We start from the raw sequence: 12180 nt of genomic DNA on the forward strand, positions 1-12180 counted from the left end.
GTCTGAATTACAGACTGGTAAAAAATACTTACTCAATCCAACCCCCTTAATTTTTCAGATGAAGATACTTAAGGATAAGACTTGACCAAAGTTACACAGGCTATAAGCAAACATGCTTAATCCTTATCTATCCTACAGATGCCTTTTTTTTCTTAATTTTTTAAAATATCTTTATTTCATTTTGAGAGACAGAGCAGAGAGTAAGCAGGGGAGGGGCAGAGAGAGAGGGAGACACAGAATCTGAGCAGGCTCCAGGATCTGAGCTGTCAGCACAGAGCCCGACGCAGGGCTCAATCCCACAGACTGTGAGATCGTGACCTGAGCCGAAGTCGGATGCTTAACTGACTGAGCCACCCAGGTGCCCCCACAGATGCCTTTAAAAGTCAGGCCCCCAAAGTGGAAACAACTTGATAGTAATAAAAACTACTTACTTAATTTCAATTAGCATATATGTAATACAAAGAGCAAATGCTCCAGCAAGATCAATCAAAACAAACGGATTCATTCGGGGAAGGAAGATGCTGCTAAGTCCTGGAATAATTCCACACAAGCTATGAAGAAACAAACAAGGAGTATTCATTAGCAGAACGTAATGTAATACTGACGGAAATCTTGTAAAAAATAACTTGTATTTTAGTATCATATGTCTTTTATAAAAAGCAAAGAGGATGTGAGAACAAAGTTCTCTCCCTCGTAAAGGTCTCTTGTATCATCAATTAAAAAGTAAAAGGAGAATAAGTTTGATCTGTGAGATTCATGTAGCAACCACAGCAATGAATAATGTATGTTCCCATGACAGATGCATTTCTTGTTCATCCCTCTGAATTTATGTGTCAGGAAACCCCATGTAGCATCTTACCTTCGACTAAGATCTGCAACATGCTCTTGAAGCCAACTCGTACTAGCAGCTTTAAGAAGAAAACACTTCAGTTACCTACATAGAAAAATAAACCACTACCAGAAATACTCAATTTCCTTAAATTAAAAGATTTGCAATGACTGTATAATATTGTACAAAAGGACATGCTTACTTAAATCTAGACCTTTTTCCCTCTTTTATACCTTCAAGAAAATAAAGCAAAAGCGGTTTCAACTATTTATATCACTGACCTGGAGGAATTCGTGAACTTATATCAATGGACTAGTAATTTTAAAGGCTCTTTACACATAAAGCAGAACTTCCTAACCGGTGTGCTGAGAATGGGTTATAGGTGTACCAACTCTTAATTCCTCAGGTCTCAGAAAGGCCAGGTAGGGGATCTGGCTCCATGCAGACGCCTGCCAGTTACTGTTCCTGAACAAGCAGCCTGGGCTCAAGCATCCTTGTACATTTACCTCAGGGTTACAGAAATACTCACTTTTTTATGGGTAACATGCTGTAAAAAAGACTGGCAAGCTTTATACAAAAGCCATATTGTAGAGCAGTTAAGAGCTGACTCTATTGCCAGAATATCTGATTTAAAACCCAGCTCTTAGCTAGATATTTGGCCAGGAGCAAAGGATTTCATTTCTCAGTAACTCGTGTAAAATAGAAATAATAAAATTATTTACTCATGTGGTTATAGGGAGAATTAAATGGGTTGATCTATATAAAGAGTTTAGCATAGTGCCTGGCAGAAAGTACTCAGTATTATTTTCCACTCAAATTTCAACTTATGTCACAAATATTAATGTTTCTGGGAACTTTAATATCCAGCTAATGAATATATAAACTAGATAGCCTTTCCAGAAATAAGTCTGGCATGATATACATCAATGACTTAAAAGATATTATATTTCTAACCCATTTATAATTTCTCTGGGAATTTATCCTGAAGACTCACAGATGCATACAAGAAATCAGATATCAGAAAGCAGACTGTAGCAATATTTGTAAAAGGAAAACTTGGATCTTTCTAATCTTCATGGAGAGATATAATTTTTAGATCTTTGTATCTTCTTAAAATTTCTAGAATGAACATTATACTATGTTAAGAATCTATGCTTTTTTTTTTCAAAATAATTCTGGACATCACAAATACCATGTTTAATTTTCTAGTTCATGCAGTAATTCTCAAATGTTAATTCATACAACTGATGCTTCATAATATTCATGAAGGTGTTTAAACTAGAATGGGAAATTCAGAAAGTTTTCTTCTCTTAATTGTCTTAGTGTTCAAGTCAGGGAGACCTAAAAAAGACCCGCTCCTATCTTTGTTTCAAAGTGTGGGTCTGTGCACACAGCTCACTTTTGTTTTTACCTCACTTCTCCATCAATCAGTGATTAACCCTTTGTGGGTTAGTGGCACTACAGAACACGGAAATTACTGAAAAATGACTATTATTTTAGCCACTGAAGTGAAATAACAGTCTAAATTTTTAAAGACCTGAAAATAAAAGAGTATTTCAAAAAATATATGCTACTTTATAATATTATACCCATCTACCATTGACACAGAGAAGTTCCTGGGAATTTACCTAACAGAATATTATTTGCAAAGAGCATATCAACCATTTGAAGTATACTGATGTTTCCAAAATGCTTGCAATAAAAAAAAATGCTTGCAATAGACTTTTTATAGGTAGGTTACACATCTAAAATCCCATCCATGTTATTTGATAAATGTAATTTTTCATCACATATAATTTAACTTATGTCAGTTCTGCCTGTTTTTAAGTAATATGTTCTTTTAAAGCTTGAAGTAATTAGACTTGTAATCCTCTACTCAGAAAAGACCTGAGAACTTCTGGGGTAGTTCTCTCGTCTCTTTAGGATAAGCTTTCTAGTTGATTTATGAGTTAATGAAACAAACACAAGACTTGTTTTTATGAGAGATGAACTGCATTTTTTATTAATGGTAAGTAAAAACCATACCTTCAGAGACATAAGCAAAAGGTTTATTCCGAATAGAAAGCATCGTGAACAAGTTGAAGGAAAGAGCCACAAAGGTACCAACTAATAATCTTCCCCTAAAAAGAACAATCATAACATTTACCATTATTTTTTCTTGGTAATATGAATATGTAATTGCAGCATGCAGAGAGATTAAGAGATGGGAAGGGAGAGCGGTCTGCTTCAGTGGTTTGAGCTTTGCAGAGACAGACTCTGAGCTTGCTTCTGAGTTCCATAATCCATGTCCTGTCTACTGCTCCATCTCACACAAGACAAAAATGGACTCTGCATTAACAGTATCTTCCTACAGACAACTGCTGTTATAAATCTATATAAATGCAATGGTATTTGGTTTACAATATACTACACAGGTCAGACTAACCTGAATTAAACTGGTCAAAACAGGTGAAATCCATATATTTGGCAACTATGTAGTAGATATTTATAATTTTATCTTTTCTTTCTTTTTTTTTAAACACTTATTTATTTTCAGAGACAGAGTGAGCAGGGGAGGGGCAGAGAGAGAGAGAGAGAGAGAGAGAGAGAGAGAGAGAGAGAGAACTCCAAGCAGGCTCCATGCTTTGTGCAAAGCCTGACATGGAGCTCTATCTCACGAACTAGGAGATTGTGACCTGAGCTGAAATCAAGAGTCAGACACCTAAGTGACCGAGCCACCCAGGCTCAATTTTATCTTTTCTATAATTTTATCTTTTTAAAGGTGCTCCTAAAAGATTTTGGCCATCAAATTTTAAATTTTAGAAGGCCAGCATGGCTAGTTTATGTGTTGACCTAGGCCTGGAAATAACGAGGCACCTAAAGCCGGGGTACCAAGGCCTTCCTGTGCAATAGAAAAACATAAGAACTTGGGAACGGTTAAGGATGAGAAGAAGTAGTCTTGGAATTGGGGGATTTTGTTTGTGAAATATCGGTGAAACCCATACTGCCACACTCTGAACTCTGATATTGGCTAAAGTACCCATTATTTCTAATACACCTCTTAATAACAGGATCAAATAGTAAATCAAAAGCAAAATCTCACGTGTGTATCTCGGGCTGCTCCAAAAAGCGTTCTGCACTAAAAGAAAGAAATAATGTATTAAATTGGTTCTAAAAGTTATGAAATTTAAAAGCTTTATTAAATACAGAAGTAATCTAATATGAACAAATCTTTTTGTTTAAGTTAGTTAGTTTATCTATGTAAGTAATCTCTACACCCAACATGGGGCTCAAACTCATGACCCCGAGATGAAGTGTCACATGCTCTTCCAACTGAGCCAGCCAGGCGACCTGAACAAAATCTTTTAATATGATATCCAACTGTTGATTATCAGCAGTAGTCAGGCAAGGAGGCTTACTAATTATATTCAATATGTAGTATTAATCTTCTCCACCAAACTTTTTTCAATGAGTTTGTACTAAGCATTAAAGTATGTCTGACTGAAACCCTTTCCTTCATCCCTGCTCAGGATTTAGTAGCATTAAATAAGGTAATAAAAGCAGGGTGAAAGGAAGGGAGAAAAGTCTGAAAAATGAAGAAGACATACTATCAAAACTCCAGCACTGCTCATCTTAATTTGTATACCCTTCAAACCAAACATGTCTCACTGGATTTTTTCACATTTTCAAAGGTGCTCTAGGTGGAATTTACAATGACAGGGGCATTCTATACAAATGTACCTTTCTTTTAATATAAAGAGAGCTCCCAATTGTGCCAAGACTGTGGAGGCAAATACAGCCAAGACTTCTAATCTTTCAAATCTGAAATCAGAAAATTAATTAGATCAGTACAATTCATATACCAGTATCTCCAGAACACATTTTCATTCATTTATTCACATATTCAATTTTTATGTATACCTACTATAAGCCAAACACTGTTAGAACAGACTAGAGATCTTCTACAGTGAAGATAAACAATGAATATCACAGATTAAATAAGAGGGCCTATTTGTACAACACCTATTCCTAGGACCCACTTATGGCTGTTATTTTTCTAGAAATAATTATTAACACAATAATGGGTAACATTTGATTGACCTATCATGTGTTAGACCACTGGTCAAACTGCTTAACATATGATTTCTTCTAAACTTCCCAATACCTTAGGAAGGCTATTCTATCCACCTAAAAAAAGAAAAAGAGATAATGAACTTGAAATACTAAAAGGAAAAGTAACATTTTAGTGTCATACAGCTAGTAAGTGGAGAAGGCACTCTAGCTCCAAAGTTCATGATTTTAACGATGTATTATATGGTCTCATGAAACACATTAATTGCAGATAGTTATGTGTATGTCTTATAATCCCTAAACTCAGCTCGAGGCCAGGGCCTATAGTCCTAGTCATCTTAGTTTTTCCCACAACACATAGTTTAATGGCATTCAATACTTATGATAAGTAAAAATGCTTATAATATCTCAAGGTATTAGATATCTTCAGAAAAGACAATAAAATAATTAAGGATGCTGATCACATTGCTGTTTGTAAAGGGGGAAAATGTTGGAATCAACAACAGAATATATTTTTAAAAACATAACAAAAATGTATTTACTGACATGGAAGATATAAGTGGAAAAAGTGAATTATAAGAGAGTATAAAAACAGTATGTAAATGCAGTATGTATATGTTATGTGTGAAAACTGATAAACTGATATTAAAGTGCATATATGGGAATGCAAAAGGTGAAAGAAAGCAAAAACAATCTGAAGAAGAACAAAGCCGGAAAATTTATTTACACCACCAGATGTCAAGATTTATTCCAAGACTATTGTAGTTAACATAGCACAGTACTAATGCAATAGACAAATATACCACATTGAACAGACAGGAAAATCCAGAAATAGATTTACACATTCAAAGTCACCTTTGAAAAAGGCAGCAAATAAAAGCAGGAGAAAAAGGATTAAATTTTTCCCCAATAAATGTTTTATCAGTTAAACAGCTACTAGACACAAATATGCCCTGACCTTTACCTCAACCCATACACAAAAATGAATTCCACTTTGACTGTAGGTTTTTAATGTGAAAGCTCAAACAAGATTCTTAGCTAATAGCAGAGTATCTTTATGACCTTGGAGTTGGCCAAGATTTCTTGACAAGTACACAAAAGGTACAAATCATGAAAAACTTGATAAATAGAACTTATCATTCAAATAAAAATACTTTTCATTCATAGAACTCTTACAGGTAAAGAGCTCTTACAGATCATAAAGAACATAAAGAACTCTTATAGATCAATAAGGAAAAAAAAGGTAACCCAGTTTAAAAATGGGTAAAACACTTTAATAAGCACCTGATGAAAGAGGTTATCTGAACGACTAGGAAATGTGAAAAAAGTCAATAAAAAATATGAAAAAGTGTTCATTTAGTCATCAGGAAAATAATTTAAAACTACAAGACACACACACACACACACACACACACACACACACACACACACACAAAACAATATCAACTATTGGCACAGGCATGAAGCAACCAGAATCCTCATACATTGCCAGTGGAAGAGTAAACTGGTAAAACCCCTCTAGTAAACTCTTATCGTACAACATGAACATATGCAATTCCTATGACTGAGTAATTTCACTCACAGATTCATATCTAACATAAAGGGATACACATATACACCAAAAGACATGTACAAGAATATTTATAGTTTTCTTTATAATAGATAATGCTGAAAATAACCTAAATGCAATGCCTCTCAACAGTTGAACATAAAAAGAAATTGTAGTATGTGCCTTCAGATAGGCAACAATAATCTGCAAAGAATACAGGTCAGAACACTGATTACTTTTGTTGGGTTTGACTCTGACTTAAAAAAAGAGGCTTTTGGGGGGGATTTATAATGTGTTATATCATGTTCTAGGTAGAAGTTATGTAGGTATATTTGTTAAAATTTACCAAACTGTAAAAAGATGTAACAACAAGATATGGCCCCTGATACCATGAAATTTAAAATTTTTAAATATTTACTTGGGGCGGGGGGAGAGTGAGCGTGCGAGAGTGGAGGGGCAGAGAGAGAGGAAGAAAGAGGATCTGAAGTGGGCTCAGGACTGACAGCAGAGAGTTCAAGCTCATAAACTGTGAGATCATGACCTGAGCCGAAATCAGACACTTAACCAACTGAGCCATTCAGGTTTCCCAAAATGTACATTTTAAAGAGGGAGACAGAGTAACAATTTATAAGTTCTGGTAAGTTCTATACAGAGAATTATAGTAGTCTGACATGAAAAGAGGCTAACAAGATCTCTGAGCTGTAAGCACAGAGCCTGATGCAGGGCCCAAACCCACGGACTGTGAGATCATAACCTGAGCTGAAGTCAGCTGCTTACCCAACTGAGCCACCCAGGTGCCCCTAGAATCTATTTTAGATTGGGCCCAGTTACTTAATGACATTGGCATTTAGTGATATTAGGACTGGAATAACAAGATGGCACTCACCTCGCAAAGATGAAGTGAAGAGCATTTCAAGGAGAGACAATAGCTTGTATAAAAGACCTATATGCATTGTACACAAATCACAGAAAGAAAGACCCTCTGGTATACAGGGCAGAAAGGTGGTAATTTAAAGAGAAGTAGGCACAGACTAGGTTTATCTAAGAATTTTGTAAATTAGAGAAAGGAGTCAGGATTTTATTTTAAGTATGGCAGCAAACAACTGGGTGGTTTTAAGGAGGACAGTGATAGTATGATTTAGGTGTAAAAAGGAAAACACTATGGAATGCCTGGGCAGCTCAGTTGGTTAAGTATCCAACTCTTAATTTTAGCTCAGGTCTTGATCTCAGGGTCTTGAGTTCAAGCCCTGAGTTAGGCTCCATGCTGGGTGTGAAGCTTACTTAAACATAAATAAAAATAAACGTAATAAAATAAAATGGAAAACACTCTATATGCTATATGGAGAATGGTCTACGGTGTGGGCGCTGGGTGTGGGGGGGCGGACAAGAAGAGAGGCATTGGGACCAGTTAGGAGGCTGGACATTGATAAAGGCAAGAAATAAAGGTAGCTTGGTTAGGCTGGTAGTAGTTGAGACAGAAATGGTGGTCAGGGCAGATTCTGGATGTGTCTGTAGGTTACTCTGAGGAAATTTGCTGGTCGATAAATGTGGGGAATGAGAGAATAATAAAGATTTTGCTTAAGCAAATGAGTGCTGGTATATTTACTAAGATGGGGAAAACTGCAGAGGAACAGGTTTTTGGGGAAGAAAACAAGAATTCTCGCCAAAGTTTAAGACACCAAATAGACATTCATGTGATGCTGTCAAAATAGTCTGAGGGCTAGAGAACTGGAGTTTGGAATTCCTAAATATAGATGATATTTCAAGCTATGTGACTGGCAACAATTAACACTTAGATGTTAATTTTATTGTTTAATTGCTCCCTCCTTTCTTGTTCAATCTAAGTAAGTGGGCCAAAATGGGAGTGATCATGTCCTTGCCTAACCTGGTCTCCTGGCCACAGCAACTGATCTAAAGACTATTATCTGTTCCAAGTTAGATCAATCAATAGTTCTTTCTCACGATTTTCTTTATTAGTGCTGGGGAAGCATCTTTCCTTATCTAGGATGAAGTTAGGAAAGTTCAAGTTAAGGTCTTGATAGGAGTTATTCTAGTATGGTGGGGAAATGTGGTCTGAGAAACTAAACCTGACATGCAGAGAAGGGTGGGCCTGAGAGGTAAGAGAAAGACAATGGTCCTGAGTATGCTAGTCCCTAAGCCAGTTACCTCAGTCTTCCCACATTCTGGTTACATAAATTACGGAAGTTCCCATTTCCCCCCAATACTAGTTTGAGTTGGATTTCTGTCACTTACAACCAAAAGCCTTAACTCAGAGTCACAGATTTCCATATACAAATATCTATATATACCTTATAACCAAATATCATAATAATAGTCCAACTCTATCAAATTTCAGTGACACTTAGGGATATCTTCATCTTGCATTAAAATTTCATGTTTACTTTGCCCCATTGTTTAAGTAAATAAAACTTGATTTTGTTCAAAAGAATATTCCCAATGAATGGTGTGGTAGAGAAGATGGGTAAGTTTGGTCCAACTTTCTTTGCCAAAGCTAAATTCTTCTCTCAGTGGGAGAAGATATTTGCAAATGATATATCCAATAAGATATACATACATATATATTTATATATCTGAAATATAAAAAGAACTTAAACATCAAAAAAAATTCCAATTAAAAATGGGCAGAACAAGGTGGGGGTAGAGCATTTGACCGCAAAACAAAAATGGGCAGAACACATGAACAGATATTTCTCCAAGGAACACATACAGATGGCCAACAGATACATGAAAAGATGCTTAACATTACTCATCATCAGGGAAATGCAAATCAAAACTACAATAAGAGATCATCTCACTCCTGTCAGATTGGCTAAACTAAAAAATACAAGAAACAACTAGTGTTGGTGAGGATGTGGAGAAAAAAGAACCCTTGTGCACTGCTGGTGAGAATTCAAACTGGTGCAGCCACTGTGGAAAACAGTATGGAGATTCCTTAAAAAATTAAAAACAGAATCACTACATGATATTTACCCAAAGACTACAAAAACACTAATTTACAAAAGCATGTGCACTCCTATAATTATTGCAGCATTATTTAAGAGTCAAATATGGAAGCAACCCAAGGGTCTACCAATAGATGAATAAAGAAAATGTAGTGTATGTGTGTATGTGTGTAGACACACACAATGGATTATTACTCAACCATAAAAAAGAATAAAATCTTGTCATTTGCAACAACATAGATGGATATAGAGGATATAATGCTAAATGAAATAAGTAGCATATGTAGGATTTAAGAAACAAAACAAAGAAAAAAGAGATAAAACAAAAAAAAACCTAGACTCTTAAATACAAAGAATAAACATGGTTGCCAGAGGGGAAGTGGAGAGTAAGTAGGTGGAGTGAAAGTAATTAAGAGTATACTTATTTTTTTATGTTTATTTTTTATTTTGAGACAGAGAGAGACAGCATGTGCAGGGGAGGGCCAGAGAGAGGGAGAGAGAGAATTCTAAGCAGGTTCCACACTGTCAGCACAGAACCTGACATGGGGCTTGATCTCATGAACTGTGAGATCATGACCTGAGCCAAATCAAGAGTCAGACAGTGAGCTGACTGAGCCTCCAGGCACCCCAGAGTATACTTTGATGAGCACTTAGTAACGTACAAAATTATGAATCAATACACTGTATACGTGAAACTAATATAATGCTGTATGTTAATTATATTAGAATTTTAAAAACTTAAAAAGAAAAATGACAAGTGTTGGTGAGGATGCTGGTAGGAAGGTAAAATGGTGCTGCTGCTTTGGAAACCTGTATGGTGCTTCCTCAAAAAATTAAACATGGAATCACAGAATATGATCCAGGAATCAGTATACACCTAAAACAGCTGAAAGCAGAGATTCAGACAGATACTTGTATACCAATTTTTATAAAAGCATTACTTTTAATAGCCAAAAGGTGAGTAAAACCAAATGTCCATCAACAGAAGAATAAACAAAATGTGATATATACATACAATAAAATAGTATTCAACTTTAGTAAATCATGAAATTCTGACATATGCTATAACACAGATGAAATTTAAAATCATTAAGTGAAATAAGCCATATTCAAAAGGACAAATATTATGTGATTCCATTTCTATGAGGTGCCTAGAATAGGCAAATTCATAAACACAGGAAGTAGTAAGGCAGTTGCCAGGGGCTGAGAGATAGGGGAATAGGGAGTTATTATTAAGGGGTTATGAGTTTCTGTTGAAAAGAGGAAATATTTCTGGAAATAATGGCAATGGTCATACACTATAAAGGTACTTAATGCTACTGAATTGTATACTTGAAAATGGTTAAGGGCGCCTGGGTGGCTCAGTTGGTTAAGCCTCCGACTTCGGCTCAGGTCAGATCTCACGTTTGTGGATTCGAGCCCCATGTCAGGCTCTGTGCTGACAGCTAGCTCAGAGCCTGGGGCCTGCTTCCAGTTCTGTGTCTCCTTCTCTCTCTGCCTCCCCCCCGCATGCTGTCTCTCTCTGTATCAAAAATAAATAAAACATTAAAAAAAAATTAAAAAAAAAAAGAAAATGGTTAAAATGGTAACTTTTATGTTATACACATTTTATCACAATAACTCCAGCACCAAAAACTTAATTTCTTTTTAAAAAAGTTTTATTTAGGGGCGCCTGAGTGGCTCAGTCGGTTAAGCGTCCAGCTTCGGCTCAGGTCATGATCTCATGGTTCGTGGGTCCGAGCCCTTCATCAGGCTCTGTGCTGACAGCTAGCTCAGAGCCTGGAGAATGTTTCAGATTCTATTCAGGAATAAAATTTAGTGATTCATCACTTATAAGTAACACCCAGTGCTCATCCCAACAAGTGCCCTCCTTAATGCCCATCAACCATTTAGCCCATCCCCCCCCCAACACCCCTCCAGCAACTCGTTTGTTCTTAATGTATTTAAGAGTCTCTTATGGTCTGCCTCCTTGTCTGTTTTTTTTTTTTTTCATTAAGTTTATTTATATATTTTGAGAGAGAGAGCCAGCAGAGTAAGGGCAGAGAGACAATCCCAAGCAGGCCCACATGGCACAGAGCCTCACATGGGGCTTGAACTCACAAACCGGGAGATCATGACCTGAGATGAAATCAAGAGTCAGAACCCTTGGGTAAATCCCTAGCAGTGCTATTGCTGGGTCATAAGGGAGTTCTATGGATAGTTTTTTGAGGAATCTCCACACTGTTTTCCAGAGCGGCTGCACCAGTTTACATTGCCACCAACAGTGTAGAAGGGTGCCCATCTCTCCACACCCTCGCCAGCATCTAGTCTCTTGATTTGTTCATTTCAGCCACTCTGACCGGCTTGAGGTGGTATCTCAGTGTGGTTTTGATTTGTGTTTCCCTGATGATGAGTGATGTTGAGCACAGTTTCATGTGCCTGTAGGCCATCTGGATGTCCTCTTTGGAGAAGTGTCTGTTCATGTTTTCTGCCCATTTCTTCACTGGGTTATTTGTTTTTTTGGGTGTGGAGTTTGGTGAGGTCCTTGCAGATTTTGGATACTAGCCCTTTATCTGATATAGAAGTGCTGATGCATAGAAGCACATTACACCAATGTTCATAGCAGCACTGTCAACAATAGCCAAAACATGGAAAGAGCCTAAATGTCCATCACCTGATGAGTGGATCAAGAAGATGTGGTATATATATACAATGGAGTATTACATGGCAATGAGAAAGAATGATCTCTGGCCATTTGTAGCAAAGTGGATGGACCTCGACGGTGTCATGCTAAGCGAAATAAGTGAGGC

The 12180-nt window shown here is 36.6% G+C and overlaps 1 protein-coding gene across 4 annotated transcripts in view; it reads right to left on the reverse strand.

Annotated features, from left to right (window-relative positions):
• SLC30A6 (solute carrier family 30 member 6) overlaps positions 1-12180 on the reverse strand; it is a 42840-nt gene that overhangs the window by 14449 nt on the left and 16211 nt on the right. For 3 of the 4 annotated variants that reach the window (XM_029937986.1, XM_029937988.1, XM_029937987.1), the window contains 5 exons: positions 4550-4630; positions 3912-3947; positions 2855-2949; positions 860-908; positions 432-551 (listed from right to left, as the gene is read on the reverse strand). In XM_029937986.1, the coding sequence (XP_029793846.1) occupies positions 432-551; positions 860-908; positions 2855-2949; positions 3912-3947; positions 4550-4630 (381 nt within the window). Of the gene's footprint in view, positions 1-431; positions 552-859; positions 909-2854; positions 2950-2975; positions 3281-3911; positions 3948-4549; positions 4631-12180 lie in introns of those variants that run through there. The other variant, XM_029937989.1, reaches the window with a different exon arrangement.

Source organism: Suricata suricatta, chromosome 4 (assembly GCF_006229205.1).
Source record: "Suricata suricatta isolate VVHF042 chromosome 4, meerkat_22Aug2017_6uvM2_HiC, whole genome shotgun sequence".
NCBI lineage: Eukaryota > Metazoa > Chordata > Mammalia > Carnivora > Herpestidae > Suricata > Suricata suricatta.